The sequence below is a fragment of the Mercenaria mercenaria genome, chromosome 6, assembly GCF_021730395.1.
Source record: "Mercenaria mercenaria strain notata chromosome 6, MADL_Memer_1, whole genome shotgun sequence".
NCBI classification, from domain to species: domain Eukaryota; kingdom Metazoa; phylum Mollusca; class Bivalvia; order Venerida; family Veneridae; genus Mercenaria; species Mercenaria mercenaria.
The window spans coordinates 75,760,879-75,778,659 of NC_069366.1; the positions used below are offsets into that span (position 1 = coordinate 75,760,879).

Below are 17,781 nucleotides of genomic sequence, written 5' to 3' on the forward strand. Positions count from 1 at the left end.
GCCACGCCCAATATTCTTAATATTTTCGTATCAGTTTGGCATTTTACTCAGGTTAGCGATTCAGGGTCATCATTTAAAATAAGAAATTCTGAGAAAACTAAAGGTATTATTATTGATGAAGTTGAGTATAAAATATCTCAGTTTGCTGACGATACATCATTGCTGTTGGATGGCTCGGAAGAGTCTTTATATGCTACCTTATATATGCTACATGAATTTTCAATTAATTTTGGTCTAAGAGTTAACTTTTGGAAGACTAATGTTATTTGGATATGTGTAATGAAATACAGTACCCGATCAATAAAGACAAAGTACAAACTATCTTGGGGTATTACAAGGTTTAAAGTACTTGGTATCATTTTTGATGTAGATCTCGATAGTATGATAATGCTTAATTTTGATAAGTTAGAAAATGTTAAAAAGATAATATCCTACTGGATCAGAAGAATAATTACTCCTACTGGAAAAATACTGTAGTGAAATCTTTGTTAGTTCCACTCTTTACAGATTTGTTTATCGTTTTGCAGCCACCGCCTCAAATGTCAATGGATAATTTAAATAAATTGTTATATGAGCTTGTATTGAACGGCCCGTATAAGATAAAGTCCTCTGTTGTTGCTAAGAATTATGAAGAAGGAGGGCTGAAAATGGTAGATATTTATCAATATGAACAGAGTATGAAAATGTGATAGATAAGAAAAGCTTTTAGTGGTACTGGAAAGTGTTACGCGTTGTTTAAAATTCGATATTTGACTTACATAGAATGGTAAATTATGAAAAATTGTATTGCGAAAATATAATGAAAAGATTAAATAACAAATTCTAGTGTGATGTGTTAAGAAGTTTTATCTCTTATATGGATAAGATGACTGTTTAAACTGTAGATGAACTTCTTGCAATGCCACTGTTTTATAACAGCTGTTTTAAAATCGGTAACAAAAGTGTATTTGATAAAAGTATATTTGATAGAGGTTTCCGATTTGTTAGTGATTTAATAATAGTTGCAGGTTTCATACTTAGAACAGTATATTGGTAAAAGATTGAATTTTGTATTCTATGAAGGGTTAAAAAGTACTATAAAGTCCTATTTAAGAACATGTAATATTAGAATAAGTGTTTACTGTAGTTGTTTTGGACTGGTTGTTTTGTTATGTTTCAAAAGTTGTATTTCAAATAAGAAAAATAAGCATGTGTATAATGTAGTGATTGCAAACAATGGTATTCCTACCAGCCAAGTTAAATGGAACCAATGACTGGAAGTATGTTTCTTATGACAAGTGATTCTTACATTCAGTGGTTACAATTACGAATACTCTACAGAATTATTGATACTAAGTTATAATTTCATGTGAATTTTAAATTTTTAATGATAATCTGTGTACATTTTGTAAAGAAGAGAAAGACACAATTATACATCTGTTCTGGTCTTGTTCTTATATTACAAAGTTATCGCAAGAAGTGAAACATGTTTTATTGAACAATGGAATAACTGTTCAAATAGTAGGGGAAGACTTTATCATAGGAAATTGTGAAAAAGGAATTGAAAAACTTTATGTTTCTTTCTTTTTAAATCAAGAAATATATTTTCACTTGTAAAAGGAAAGAGCTTGTACCATGCTTTTATGGTTTAAAAGGTAGCTTAAATTGTGCCTGGCAAGTATACAGAAGCACCAATATAAAATAGATGGAAAGTTGTACAGCTTCTTGTTGACAATCCACATATCAAAGGTGGGCCAGTGGTCTAGTGGTAACACGCTTGACTGCCAATTCAGAGGTCCGGGGTTCGAATCTCGGTCCAGGCACTGGAAATTTCTGAGATGCTCTTGAGTGTATCCCACATAACTAATAGGCCTGTACTGGTTCTTCCCAGGAAAGACGGCTTCGCGTGTATCGGTGCTATACACCGGGCATGTTAAAAGAACCAGACTGTCTATTCGCAAAAGAGCTAGGCTAAGTTAGCCGGACAGGCCTTTATCTGCATATCTGTATCTCTATCTGTTCTGGGGGCTTTATCTCACTCTGTCTCTCTGGTCAGATCGCTCTGTGTCTGTACTAGTAGGGGATGAATTTTGCGCCTTGTATGGCTGCGTTTGCTATATGTAAAGCGCCTTTGAACGTGTTTATCATGAAAAGGGCGCTATATAAATCTGGTATAATAACAATAATAATAATATCTAATCAACATATAGTATTATAATATGTTGCCATTAGATCGGTAAAATGGTTTTCAAATTATTTTGAATAATCAATACAGCTTAGCAATTCTTCTTTTTGGTGCTTCTTTTGTATGTTTCATTTAAGAATTTGATAATTCATAGTGTACTTATTTAAGAGGTTTATTCCTTTAAAATAAGATTGAAAAAATACTTGATGATATGTACATTAAATAGAAATAACATACACATACTTTTTTATTTTATTTTTTAGTAAATGTTTTAAAGTATCTATGTGTGCTTCCTAACTCAAATATGTGAAATTACTGTATTATATACCTGACATAGAAGTACTACAAATCAATGTGTTCAAAGGTTTCAGGAGCAATATAATAGTATAATGCAATTTATAATATACATTATGTATATCTGGGTCATATACTTTGTAATGAATGTATTCTACTTTGTAATTTATATATTCATGTATGAATGTATACAATATCGTGTATGTTGTCTCAAATTTTTGGTATACATGTTCATTGATGTATGTATATATTTTATGAATGTTTGTATATAAAGAAGAAGTTACCTTAAAAAAAATTAATCCTTCGGGCATATATTGCTCAGCTTGGCGGAACTCTTTTCTTATTAAAAGTACAGATTTTCTAGGATTTGTTATGGATGTTCTTACACATTTAAATGTATCGGCCTATTTAGAGACGCGACCTTTATTTACAATGGCCCGATGAAAGTCTGTAGCTGGGAAGCTAGGTATACAGAATTTAACAGTAATACAAGTCAAGTACAAATAATGGATATTAAGGTCCAATATAAGGTATAAACTGTATACTTCGATAAAGAAATAACCAGACCCCATAACCGGAATGGTTTCAGGATATGACCATACATGTGACCTTTTAACAATGTTATGCATAAATGTGTTCTATAGATGTGGTTTATAATGATACTTTAATAAATGAGATGTATGAAAGTGCCGTTGTTTTTCTTCCACATTTGATCTTTCCTGACTGCAACCTTATCTGGAGTAACCTACAATAAATACCCGTGAAATGCAATACATTTAAAAATATCTATGTTACTCATCAAAGAACTTACAAAACTTAATCTCGGGGTCTGTCACACTCTACCCGCCGGCATAACAGCAGAATCACTAAAGATTAGAAATAGATAGTATAAATAAGCAAATCAGCATGACGTACGCAGATCACATTTTCTTTATACTGTATTGAATCTTTCAGACAAACAGACTATTTAGATATTTTAATAATTTCAAACTTTAATTATCGCGTTCGTTAAATCCTTACATGTACAACAAGCGAATAATACCTGTTATTATTAAATTAAACTTGTTTAACTGCAAATCTTCTAGGGTGTTAGACGTTTCAAAGATATATAATGCATAGTAAAACTGTCAAAACTGACAACTGTCATGCTTAAATGGAGCTGATCAGCTCCTTCCTCAGAGATATGAATAGATCAGAGATATAATTGATCGTGGGTCTCCAGCAGCGTACGATGACTGGACCGTCTTTTTTGTCTTGAAGAAACATATTATTATGATCATGATAATAGACATTTTGTCGCCATAAAGTGCCAACTCTTGATAATCTCTAGCTAAGAGACTAGTACTGGTTCCTCAATGGAAAGAAGGCTTCGCGTGTGTCGGTGCTATACACCGGGCACGTTTAAGAACCAGACTGTCTATTTGCAAAGAGATTGGCTAAGTTAGCCGAACAGGCCTGTATCTAAAAAGGACCTCTCTCTCTCTGTTTTGGGGGCTTTTGATAACTCTGTCCCTGTGGTCAGATCGCTCTCTGTTCTGGGGGCTTTTGATCACTCTGTCCCTGTGGACAGATCGCTCTCTGTTCTGGGGGCTTTTGATCACTCTGTCCCTGTGGTCAGATCGCTCTCTGTTCTGGGGGCTTTTGATCACTCTGTCCCTGTGGTCAGATCGCTCTCTGTTCTGGGGGCTTTTGATCACTCTGTCCCTGTGGACAGATCGCTTTCTGTTCTGGGGGCTTTTGATCACTCTGTCCCTGTGGACAGATCGCTCTCTGTTCTGGGGGCTTTTGATCACTCTGTCCCTGTGGACAGATCGCTTTCTGTTCTGGGGGCTTTTGATCACTCTGTCCCTGTGGACAGATCGCTCTCTGTTCTGGGGGCTTTTGATCACTCTGTCCCTGTGGTCAGATCGCTCTGTATCAGTACTAGTAGATGATAAATTCGGCGCCCTGTAAAGCGCCTTTGAACGTTTTTATCATGAAAATGGCGCTATATAAATCTGGTATAATATAAAATGCTGCAGCATGCGATTAAACTTTTCGACCTCTTTTGAGAAATAGAGCGAAATAAAGCCAAGGGTCTTTTTGCACTACCTTATATTTTCTTCTTATAAACTTTACTATATGTTCTATACTGACACTGTATAATATTGCAATTTTGCCTGTATTCCGAACCAAAAAATAAAACTTGCACTTAACAGAACTTTTCAAGAGAAGTAATTCCAGCCACAATAAACATAGGCTTGTTAAGCTCTTCTTTCAACAATCTTGAACCAAATCACTCGCGTATATAGAAAAGTCTCTAAATGGCTGCAAATAGGCAAATCTATCAAGAAGTAATGTCATACATATTCTGTCATTATAATTCTATCAAATTCTACATGTATCTACTATTTCATATATCGTGTGTTTTACTCATGAACATTTAATGATTTTGAATATGTATAGTAAGTCGTCACATTATTTATAATGCTGACTGTATATTGTGCTCATTATACTTGTGTGTATCAATTATCATTTATGTTTTTGACCTGTGCTATAATAATTTGATCCTATATACTTTTTTGTGAGCTAACTCACTCTGTAACTTTCAATTACAGTTTCTGTGGCATTCAGATTCTTTTAGCCATAATAATGTTGATCTTCTAGTATGTGAACATTTTGAGATGATGTATACTTTACACTAAAACAAGTCTACAGTGTAATGTGTTTTATATATTCCCAAGTTCATTTGTTTCGAGTAATATGTTGAACTTGTGTTTCGTTTCAACAATAGCAATATATGATTACAATGTATGATAACGTTTATGAAAAAGAGAATAATATATGATAATCACTTATTACAGATATTATTAGCACCATGTTTTATTTGTTATATATATTTATGAAACAAAGAATTTATAAAAATAGACTTTATATAAAAACTCGTTTTAAAATTTATCACAATGTTGTGTGGTTTGTAAAACGCATGGTTTTGTAATTTTCGATACTATTTATTTTGATACTCATTGATATTATCAAGTTTTAAGGATATTAATATGCAATGTATTTTAAACCTTCTCCGCACATCAACTTCGATTGCATGTAGAGCTATGTTGTACACTGTCTTGCCATATATCATGTATTGTATGTCCTCATGGGCCATTTGGAATATTGAAAATAAACTAAAACTATATTATATCCTGTGTTAAGTTATGCCATTTATCGCAGATCTTTCACACACAATTTCACCAATATTCAATATCAAACAGAGGAACTATTTTCGGTGCAATCAACCTAGGACCATAACTGTGGCTATACAATTATTGCTACTTTGTTATGTAACAACAGACAGAGACTGAAAAGCGAAAGAAAAAAAGAACAAAAAAAAAACAACAACAACAAAAAACCCAACAACAACAGCAACAACAACAACAACACACATATTGTTCACGACAAGTAATTTATTAACTATTTGAAATGCAATTTTCTAAGTGAGTTGTAAAAATATTTTAATGATCAAAGAAAATAAAAATATGAACATATCAGAATGGATTGATAGCAGAACTTTTTCCTCATCTTAAAACATGTATGCTTTTTCAAGACATTTTTATCTATTATAAGAATTATTTATTTAGGAGTGAAAAACCATATATTCATAGATATTGGGAACAGACATTTAATAGGTTTATAAACTGGAATTCCGTATATTTTATGTTGAATAGGATTAATCTGATGTCCTTACTGTTGGTAAAAAGAAACATAACTTTGCGTCGTGAATGTCTTTAATGAAAAGACTTTCTGTAACAGACGCATTAATGTTTTTTTTCAGTACTTCTATTTGTATTTTAAAATCTAATAGAATCTACAATATTGTCCAGACTAACGTCTGATTACTTTGTAGTTGAAGTCCTTGTTTCTTATATTTGTTAGTCAATTATGGACTACATTAAGTTATAATAACATAACACTTATTGTACATCAATTAATTGACGTCACAAATGTCGTCATGTATATTTGAAAATAATACTATCTATTTAGTTTTCAAGTTAATAAGTGAGATTATGTAGTACAAACATTATGCTTTGTTTTTGTATATATATATATATATATATATATATATATATATATATATATATATATATATATGTGTGTGTGTGTGTGTGTGTGTGTGTGTGTGTGTGTGTTTTTTTTTAAAAAATAAAGGGGCCATATCGTATGGTTCCAAAGAGAAAAAAAAAGAAATTATAGAAAATACTCTACAGCATTTCATTCAAGCATTGTACTCCCAAGGACAAATTGTGTAGAGAGCTTTTGAAATCGGAAATCAGCAAGATGACAGTTAGCTTTACTAATTTGGTAAGCATATAACGTATAAACATGAATATTTTAAATGGAGTCCAGTTTACACAACAGTGCGTCGCTTTTGCAGGTAACACCTCTTTATGAATAACGTAACTGTGAGTTTCTTTAGTTACGTTTGAAAAAAAAAGATTATAAAATTAATAAAATCCACCGTTAAAAAGGCTGCACATTTTTCCGTTCTCGAGTTCAATGGCCGCCATTAGAGAACTGAAAAGTTTGGTACCAGCATATAATAGTCATTGTGAAATTGTTAAAATGCTGGAAATATCTAAAATCAATAATTCAGATATTACTTCATTCAACGTAATGCATTATGCATAACGTAATACTTTACAGTATTTTCGTAAAAGTAAGATCATCTGAATATCCGACACTCCCCGTTAGTCTATCCAGTGATGAAATATTGCCTGGCATCTTATTTCTTACAAAAACGATAAACGTAGCATATTTTTGCATATTGGAAACATTTACTGAAGGTAAGGTATAAATTAAAATAGCGGTATTTGTATCCGCTAATTTCGTATTCAAATCGTTTACTTCTCACACTTTTCAACCACGTTCGTACACGTTGCTAGGATTGTTTACGGACATACGTTTTCTTATATGGTTTATTAAGGTACTGTTTCGTATATTGTCTATTGAATTACATTTTCGTATGCTTTTGTGTCTTTTTGTTATTAATGCCAGGTGGTTGAAATCTAATAACTGATCACGGGATCATTTCCCGGTATATTCAATTTTGTTTTGTAACAACATGTGAGGCCCTCGCCGTAAAGTAGCAGATAAGAGAGGATGAAACACGCACCTTGCTTTTACCAAACGTTATGTGTAACATTTCCAGACGATGGGTGTATGCACTATTGGATAATTCCGTAAAACACGTGCATGTCTTAACACTAAACTAATTAACTATAGAATGTAAATACAGTTTTAACTGTGAAGATGATATAAAAAACTAATGTCATTTATAAATTAAACCCTTGTTAACTTTTGTTAACGGTTTTCCTTTAACGTGTGATATGTAAATAAAATTGTACTAATGATAAAAGTACATTAACTCAGTCCAGTGCCAACGTAAAGTACACTCCTTTTAAAAATGACCACGAATTTGTCATTCTTAAACGCCTGAATACCAGAACTATATGAACAGACATGACCGGGACAATTTGAAGAACTCCGCTAACGCACTATTAAAGAGATCTCAACCACGCAAATATCTCTTTATGCTAAATCGACAAAATTTTGTCATTTTGTTTAAACGTTTTGTCTCCATTTATACCGCTAAAGTAATCAAATGAAGCTAACTTATTATAGACGATCTTTCTTCCAAACAGCCATTCAGGACTGTCATCATAACCAAACAACAGGCAGTCTTCCTTGACTACACTTTTCAATCTTTCCAAATCTTCCGAAGGCACGGTAGAATATGCTTGTAACATTGCTTCATGCCTTTGAGCTTTCATTTCGGTGGCATATTGTTCCGAATACATTCTTGCACGTTTCAGATGATAAAGAAGTGAATAATAACCAAAATATCTGTTATCAGATCTTGATAATGGCATACTAATACGTTTAGATATAACTGAAGTTATCTGGTAGTAATTCCATGCTCTTTGGTAAAGGTCATATAGCGTTATATTCGAATCTTCTATTTTTTTTAAAGTTACATGCACATGAATCATTTCGCCAAATATATCTGTTGATTTTTCGCCAATATCAGTAGGAATATTCGTTGTGATGTTCCTAGATTTCCATTCATGTGCTAGGTATTTCCAGTCTGATTGCATTGTTTCTAATTTACCTATAAAATCATAATCATAGTCACAAGGTTTACAGTTGGTATGCATGGGTCTTATATGTGCATCCATTTTGTTTCCAGCCTCAAAGTCTTCAATAGTATAACGTATAAGTTCAGCAAATGTTACATCATGTCCGTACACTAAACTGTCTTCTGACGGGTTCTCTCTGAATCTTCTAATAATATCTATTCCTACTGGACTCCAATAGCCTTTTGGGAAATAAAACTTATTACAATATGTAGAAAAAAGCCGTCCGTATGGTTCCCTAACAAACATAAATTTGTAAGCATTATTGAGTGCCTCTCTTTTACGTTCATATGATAACATGCGGATTCTTTCAGAAAAACTACGTAAACATTCCTCCGTGCAGTTAAGAATTTTACCAAGTGCGTTGATAGTATACCATGAAGCAGCTTTACTTACACGACAGTAGGCTACAGATACAAGTGGATTGGTCAGAATTCTGATACGTTCTTTTTTAAAAAACTCATGCTTTTTTGTAACATTAATTCTTTCTTTCTGATCAGATGTGCTGCATCGCTGTTGAAGACGTTTCTTTCTCTCAGCATTTCTGGCAATAGTCGTTTGAAAATTATAGATCTGAAAAATATGTCGTTAAAAATTTAACAACAAACAAATGTAAGTACTACAAAATATATTGCCATATATACTTCACAAATGTTTCAACATCTTCCAATGATATTTTGCCTGCATCTTTTATATCACCATAATACATGCTATGATATTTCTCCTGCATTTAGATTTTTTCTCAACAAAACTGTAAGAATACTAAAATGATTTGATTTAATGTAATTCAAGTCTTTAACATGACACATAGCACACTTACAAACACGAGAATGTCTCTATAAGGCGCGAAAATTTCGGCGAAATAAAATTGCTTCTTTATCCAACATATCTCAGATAGACTTTATATTAAATCAATAAATGAAAATTTGTTATTTACACAAATGTATATATCTATCGTGTTCTCGTTTCGACAAGTTAATCGCTTGGAGTGATAACACCTGATTCTACTCTAATAGAAATCGCATTTGATTGGCGCTCTTCGTTTTAAGGGAAATGAAGCCAATTCATGATTTACTGGTTCAAAATAGAATTTTAAAGAGGCTTGCATCTCACTGTTTTTGAACGCAGAAAACAATGTATATCAAAATTCTAAAAGCAACAATGTCAAAGATAAGATCCCATAGGAATAGTCCTGTTCAGGAATGCCGCCATTCCAAAAACAGTATACTACATGACGTGCTATTCAAAGATACAAAGACACAACAAAGGAAAAGAATAATGGAACAATAACGATAATACAATGGGCACAGTCTTAAATCGGTCATGGCGATTTTTTTTTATATACAATTGCGAGTAAACGCTCACTTTATTTCTCCAACATATTATGAAGCTACAGGACATTGTAAACAAAAGCTGTTACAGAAGACACGCACTCGACTATGCTGAATAGTGAAGCAAGGCATATCTGATGAACCTGGAGCTAACCGTCTCCAATGTTGCTGATGATATTGGACAAGAGTTTGAGTCTGAGTCAAATGTTTTTACAAATAATAAAGACAGGGTAAAAGTGTATTAAAACATTAAGTAAGTACAAAAGTGACATAGTTAACGGAATACGTATTTCTGCAAGGCTAATGCATCATCTGTCATATCATCTGGACATAATATGAAATAACTGTTTTAAGTTTGAATAAATCCTTGATAAGTGAGATAGAGCAAAAGTGCATCACAACATTAATTCTAAGTAAAAAGGGGCCTAATTCACAAAATACTGTTACCAGAGTTACGGACCTTGTGTCATATGATGTGGCGATTATATGGAATAACTATTTTAGTTTAAATCAAAACAATTTAGTTGCAAGAGAGTTAAAGAGCACCAAAACTTAAACGTTTCAAGTGAACAATTGGTGCTAGAGTTATGGGGTTTGTGTCATATGATGTGAGTGGTGATGTGGAAGAACTATTTTAAGCTTAAAGCAAATCCATAAAGTAATAACAGAGATAAAGTGGAATTGAAACAATTCTTTTGAACCAAGATGTGGATGCTGACACCGGCTCCGGGGCGAGTAGGACAGCTATTCACATACTTCGTATATTGGACCTAATAAAATATCCCCTCCAGAGAAATTCATTTAAATACGTTACGATGACAAAAAGTTAAATATGTGAAGTACTAACATTTTTGGTTTCATGATTCAGGAGAAATATTTGTAAAGATATATGCCACACAAACCTTTTAGTGAAATCTCAAATATAACACCAAGTGCACAGCTGCACATGCTATATAATAATCCTCTAATATTTTATGACTCCAACTGAAATTCTTTTGAGTTACAAGAGGGCGCAAACTTTCATGCCCTCAATGCATATTTTTTAACTTCCTCATGGACAATAACTGTTGTCTTGCAGAGTGAAATCCAAAAAATACAAAAAGAGCTCAGTTACATAAATTCATATTCTGAAAAATTTTCTTACGTGGCTTCATGACTCCAAGTCAACCATTTTTAAGACATCTGCGAAATAAACTTTTAAGCATTGATGTGTTTCTTTTTACTAAGTCAATGACCATAGATCTGGTCTGGCTGTGTAAAATCACAAACAGCACACTTTAACATGCTATATAACAGTCCTCTAACGTTTTAGTAATCTTATAACAATTTTTGAGATACATTCGGTACAAACGTGAATGTCCTTTATGTATATATTTGATTATATCAAGGGCCATAACTTTGGCTGAGTGAAATCTCAAACAAAACCCCTCTAGCACAACTTCATATGCTGAATAATATTCCTATAATATGTCACAATCCTAGGTCAAATATTTTTGAGATACAATTTTCAGGCCATTTATTTAATAAGTGAAGGGCCTTAAGTGATGTTTTAGTGTCTGAAATCCCAATTAAAACACCATGTGCACAACGTCACATGTTGAATGACAATTCAATGAGGATTGATGACTCCTGGTCGAATACTTTTTGAGACATGCACGACACAAATTTGGATGGAAGTACGGTCGGACAGACGTACAGACAATGGCAAATCTAAGTGCCCCACACATTCTCTCCAGGCGGTGTGTTGGGTGTACAGGAATCTCACCACTAAATAAGACATGTCTCTTAAAGAAAGGTTGTAACCTGGTTTGATCCTGTTGTCGGGCGGTTCATATTCTTGTCATCACTTCTCAGCTTAGATTGGGGTCCTGTTGATGGACTGTTGACATTGTTATCATTTCTCAGTTCATGCAGGGATCCTATTGACTGGTCGTTGGCATCATCATCATTTCTCAGCACAAGCGGGGATCCAGTTGAAGGGCTGTGCATATATGTATTATTGCCCTCAGTTCTCAGCTCAGGTAAGTATCGTGATGACGGGAGGTGCATATTGTTGTCTTCACTTCTCAGTTTAATACTTTTGTTGATAACTAAAAGAAAGTTTGTGTTTGAAAGCATGGTTATTTTCCATTAGGTTAATAATTCTGTCTTTGTTGTCACAAGAAGCAGTAAGCTGTTTTTTATCGATGAAACATTTGCTATAAAACTGCTACTTGACAATCTGTGTTTTTTTTGAAAATATGTTACAAATAGGCTCAATATAGACTTATTTATGATTACGTGAACAGAAAATCAAAACTCGATTTTTGTAAACCTGGGGCCGTATTCATAAAGCATCTTAAGTATAAGTTTTGACTTAAGTTGAAGATTTTACTTAAGTTTGTGGTGATTTCAGCTTAAGTCTAAGTAAAAAACTTAAGTCCTATTCATAAAACAGCTAAAACTTAAGATACGTAAGAAATGACTAAAGTCAGAAAACAAAATGGCGTCGTGAGTACGATTAAAGTGTTGTTTCTCAGATAAAAGCACATAATTGTGCATGTTGTATCTGTCTGAAATTAATGTGTTTTTTTTTAATGTTTTCGTCCACAATAAAAGCCAAGAATTACTTATTAAGTTGTTTTATGAATAAAAAATATACTTAATTAAAATAAATTTCTTACCTAAGTAATACTTAAGTAAATAATCAATTTCTTATACTTTTACTTAAGATGCTTTATGAATACGGCCCCTGATTTACATGTGTTGGTAAAGTAGGCAAAGGTTGTAATATCAATGCATACTTGGTTGCTTTGGAAAATATATTTGCCTTCGCGAGAAGCATCTCTTCTTCGACAATCTTCCGATATTTCTAAGAGGTAACGTTTTAAACTTGTCTTAAAAGCGAAACATTTGCGTAGATCTAAATGATCTGCTTTTTAGGTTTGTGGTTTGAGCCAAAAATGCTACATACAAGTCATACTTGACCACAATTTTATTATTAAGAAATGCCTATCCGCATAACCGTATGCGCATAACCGTATAAGATAAACATTTCAAAAATGAAAGTGACAAAAATGTCGTTAAAATAGGGAATTGCGCAAGATCAAATCAGCAAATAGTTTTCATGAAAATGATTTTCGTGTTATCTTAATCGCCTGTTGTTAATATCAAACAGCCTATACATGTGTTTATCAGGTGTAGGCCAAAGAGCGCTCCATAAAGCTGTTTCGTTATCAGTTTCGAAAGCGAGTCTAAAATTTCGAAAAATTTGAAATATTTTACTGGTATCACATGCTGTTTCGTGTTTAATTTAGGAATTGTATTTCAATACTTTAAAACGTAGCAATACGACATTTCTTTCTTCGTGTCTTAAAATCACCCTGTATATGCCTTGACATGGGAAAAAGTTGGATTTACTCATGTCTGTGTTCCTCAAGATGGGAAAAATAATTTATTCATGTAAATGTCTAAATGCATCGAGATCGCAAAAAGTTGAATTTACTCGTGTTTGTGTAGTTGAGATGGGAAAAAGTTAAATTTACTCATGCCTGTGTGCCTTGAGATGGGGAAAAAGTGAATTTATTCAAGTCTGCATCTTTTAAAGAAAAGAATGTCTTCAAGAACACGTCATGGTCATGTTTATTTTGTAATTACAATATAAATTACTTCTTATGTTCTGAATAATGTTTGCCCGAAAGGTGTTTCATATTTAACTAAAACCGTACGGCGTATTCCACATTAGGTTATCATTTTCGTATCGGCTTAGTAATTGTCCAATTAAAAGCAGTCATATAGTGTGCCTGTATATATTTCGATTCATTCATCGACAAATCACGTAACGATTTTACTTTAGAATTGTCCGACCAAGTGTTGGGGTGGAATCTAGATTTTTTTACCTTTCCTATGCTAAAATAGCATGTTCTTAAGTGACGCCGTATAGCACATATCGTATTGTGGCGGCATAAAATATTCATAATCTATATGTAATGGATGTTTAGTTTTAACGCGATAGATAAAAATGATCCAACATGTATGCCAAGGAATGACAGAAATGAAAGCACAGCGACAGGCAAGCAAGTTCCTTATAATGTTGACGGCTTATAACATTAATACTTATGTATAAAATATCTCATGTAAACACTGTGACCCTCTGATAAAAATACAACATTTGTTTAAACTAGCTTCTAGTAATAATACAAGAAAATAAAATAAACATCTGTGATAATATATTACATTAGTAACACCTTAAAAAGTTGTTTAAAACACGTTGTATTTATATCCTTTATGCAATCATTTAGTTTATATAGTATTGCTAGGTAACTAACGTACATACCAGTTACGGAGATAATTGACGGGGTAACCCGTGGGCCCTAAAGCGAGATAAACAACAACAAAATGACACACACACGCACGCATGTATGCACGCAGATGCAGACGCACACGCACACGCACACACACACAAACTAATATAAAAATAATACAGAATATGTATGCCACTCAAATTGAATTGTCATGAATGTTTTGACAATGACAGATGTTTTAATATTTGAAAAGACAAATCTAGCTTGGTTTCTAATTCTCGAAATATTTTTTATCCAAATTTTTGTACTGATGTACCCTAAATAAAACCATTTCCTGCTATTGAACGTAGTTCAGATCTTTCATTACTTGAAATCGCTAAAAATCAGACAGATACTTACGAACTGAGTTATATTTTGAATGTTAGTAAACATGTTAATCCGGAAAGATACATATATACTTAGTTATATTTACATTTGTAAATAGTTTACAATTCGTATAGATATGTATGAATTAATTATATTCATTTTTGTGTAAGTTACAAGTGAATGTATTATGCATCATTTATGACACATACATATGTTTTCAAGAGTCTGAACGTGTTTTTTTTTAATTTAATTATTATTGTTTAATCTTCTATATACTTTCGGAAAATACTCACCAGCTCTAGAAAGAGAAATGCAGGTATGTGTAATAACAAGTGCGAGAATCAACATCAGAAAAAACACTACTGATGAAAATGTTTTGTTCTTGCAAGTATAAATTCTTTTTATTTTATGTCCTATATATAAATCCATTTTAACACTTTACGTTATGAAATAGTGAAATTCTTGACGTTCTAGATATATAAGCAGCCACGCCCATTTATCCGCATCTAAACATGTATGTTTTTACACATTTTACACAGTTAAACAAAATATATTCCATATCATTATCTATCTTTTATCAATACAGCTAACTAAAAATGCTAACATTGTTATTCCTCTAGCTGTTATACTACTTCATGACAAGCACACATGTTACTTAAGGAAATACAATAACAAAACAAAGAAAGCTATTTCGAAATCAATTAAATTCATTTTACAGCTGTTGCCGTTGAAAAATATATTCCAATAAAGTTTTATAAACAGACTTGCAGGATATACTGGTTCATATCTGTAAATAAACAATGTGGGGATACACGCTGGATTGTCAACCGATTCAAACTATATACATGCTCATTTTCACATCCAGACCGTTTCCATAATCTATCACGGTTGATATCCACAATTGCAATTCCATACTGCGTCCTATGCACTGATCAACAACAAATCCATACTAATCTCTATACCACGTAAAAGGTTAACTTAAATTTAAAGAAACATTAAATTGATAAATAGTTCTTCGGAACGATCGCATCAAAGATTTTGTTTCAAAGAAAACTCCAACGAGCAGTCTTCATTTTTTATTGTGGAAGCATTATAAATCACATACTTTAGACAATTCGATTGCATTAAATCTTATTAGGCGTAAGGTTTAGAAAATTACATATACAACAAATGATAACTAGATGTGTGTCCATAGGACGCAGGTGCCCACATTTCCCGTCACTATACATGGTTTCATGACTAGGTAAAATATTTTAAGATATATAGATACTTAATATGTGTATTTTCCACTTAGTCAAGGGCCGTGCCTCTGGTCAGGATCAGTGGAATCTCAAACAAAACCCGAGGTGAACAACTTCAAGTGCTAAATAACATTCCTATAATACACGTGACACAAAGGCCCTTTTTTATGCATAATTTTGACTATTCAATGGCCGTAACTCTGGTATGGCTTTTTGAAATCCTGTATGGATTGACGACTCTAGGTAAAATACTTTTTGAGATATGCAGAACACAAATTCGTACGGATATATTTTTAAGTAAATGGCCATAACTCTAGTCTGCTTGTGTAATTTCCAAATTAAAACACCAGCTGCACAACTTCACGTGCTGCATGCTAATCATGTGAGATTTGATGACTCATGGCCAAAATATTTTGAAATGTGCACGACACAAATTCGGACAGGACAGACAATTATCTCCAAATAGACATCATTTTAGTGTCTTGGGATAGACAAATTAGCATGAAGGGTAATTTGTGAAACATTAAGGCGGTAACATCTGGTGCTCATCCGTGTGTTTGTAGCTTCCTGGAACAAGTCCAGCACGGTACCAGTAACTTAAAATTGCCATAAATTTCAGCCAGCTTGATAGTTTAACATATGAGCCGTGCCATGAGAAAATCAACATAGTGGGTTTGCGGCCAGCATGGATCCAGACCAGCCTGCGCGGATCCATACTGTTCGCTTTTAAAACCTACTGCAATTAGAGAAACCGTTAGCGAACAGCATGGATCCTGACCAGACTGCGCAGACTATGTTGATTTTCTCATGGCACGGCTCATATTTAGATGCTGGAAACAGGACTGATTCCTCAGTTTTGTGTGCTGGAGGGCTTTAATGAAACTATAATATTACTAGTGAATTGTGGTATGTGTTCCTGGCAAAATTTGTTAATACATGATCTATTCAAATTGCCATTATTTTCAAAAGCATATGTTGGATATGTATAAAATTGAGTTTCTTTTGGTCTGAATTGGTTAAAGTCCAAAATAGAAAGCAAATCATATACTACTGCGATCTTTTTTTTTTATCTCTTTTACGAAGGAAGTAAACAGTTTTCAGCTGTTAGTGTCAAATTGGGCAGTAGTCCGTGGTGAATTGTAATCCTGTGGACTATTTTCCTATATTTTGAAAAGTTATGTTTTTATGAAAGCTTATGTGATACCTTTTAAAGGTGGATAATCAGATTTTGGCTGAGTAACGGATTTGTTTTAAACTTTAACATCTGATCATTTACACTCATTTATGTTCAGTTAGCGCTTAATACAAGTTAGGTTTTCACTGGAGATATTTTTAATAATTGGTTTTCCTATTGCAGATGCCCAACCAAGATCGAGTTATTTTATAATAAGTATAAATGTGATAAACCTACTTTACCTAAGAAAATATATAACTAACCGATATATTGTATTATATTCGTAAAATAATTGCATTAACAATTACATATATAGATTGAATTCATTAAAAATGCAAGTTTGAAAAATTATTATTACCTCCCTTTGCCTATCTTGGTTGCGCAACCAAGATGGAAAGGAAAAAAATGAAATTCAGAAGCTACATGCATTTTAAAACCCACCTTATGATTCAGATTGTTAAATATTTGGTATATCTATCCAATGCGAATGTAAAACTCGGAATTATATGGAAATAAAAAGAAATACCAAGCATTTTAAATATTTTCATATTAAAGGGGAGTAATTACAAATGTTTATGAAAATCAATACAGAAGTATACATTTCTAACAGGGATCTAACTCTAAGTAATGGGTATTTTTGTTTTTTAAATAAATCTCTAACAGAATATACACAAAGTAAAAAATGTCACAAAATTTTGCTTAAATGTGATTGACCACCTTTAAGAATTCCATTGGTAACATATTTTTGGCCATCATTGTGG

The 17,781-nt window shown here is 32.9% G+C and overlaps 1 protein-coding gene across 1 annotated transcript; it reads right to left on the minus strand.

Moving 5' to 3' along the window:
- Positions 1 to 6,602: 6,602 nt before the first annotated feature.
- LOC123548493 (carbohydrate sulfotransferase 9-like) lies at positions 6,603 to 15,213 on the minus strand. The gene is made up of 3 exons (XM_045335788.2): positions 14,899 to 15,213; positions 11,760 to 12,046; positions 6,603 to 9,198 (listed from the first exon to the last, which is right to left on the minus strand). Exons 1-3 carry the CDS (start codon positions 15,032 to 15,034, stop codon positions 8,026 to 8,028), a joined length of 1,596 nt encoding a protein of 531 aa, XP_045191723.2. The 5' UTR covers positions 15,035 to 15,213; the 3' UTR covers positions 6,603 to 8,025.
- Between the last annotated feature and the right edge of the window lie 2,568 nt (positions 15,214 to 17,781).

What these genes read in the sequence shown, in the direction of transcription:
- LOC123548493 (XM_045335788.2), bottom strand. Translation starts at nt 15,034, where the DNA reads ATGGATTTATATATAGGACATAAAATAAAAAGAATTTATACTTGCAAG. An exon ending in CATTTCTCTTTCTAGAGCTG is followed by an intron (nt 12,047 to 14,898) that starts GTGAGTATTTTC and finishes ACTTTCTTTTAG; the next exon opens with TTATCAACAAAAGTATTAAA. An exon ending in CGACAACAGGATCAAACCAG is followed by an intron (nt 9,199 to 11,759) that starts GTTACAACCTTT and finishes CATATTTTTCAG; the next exon opens with ATCTATAATTTTCAAACGAC.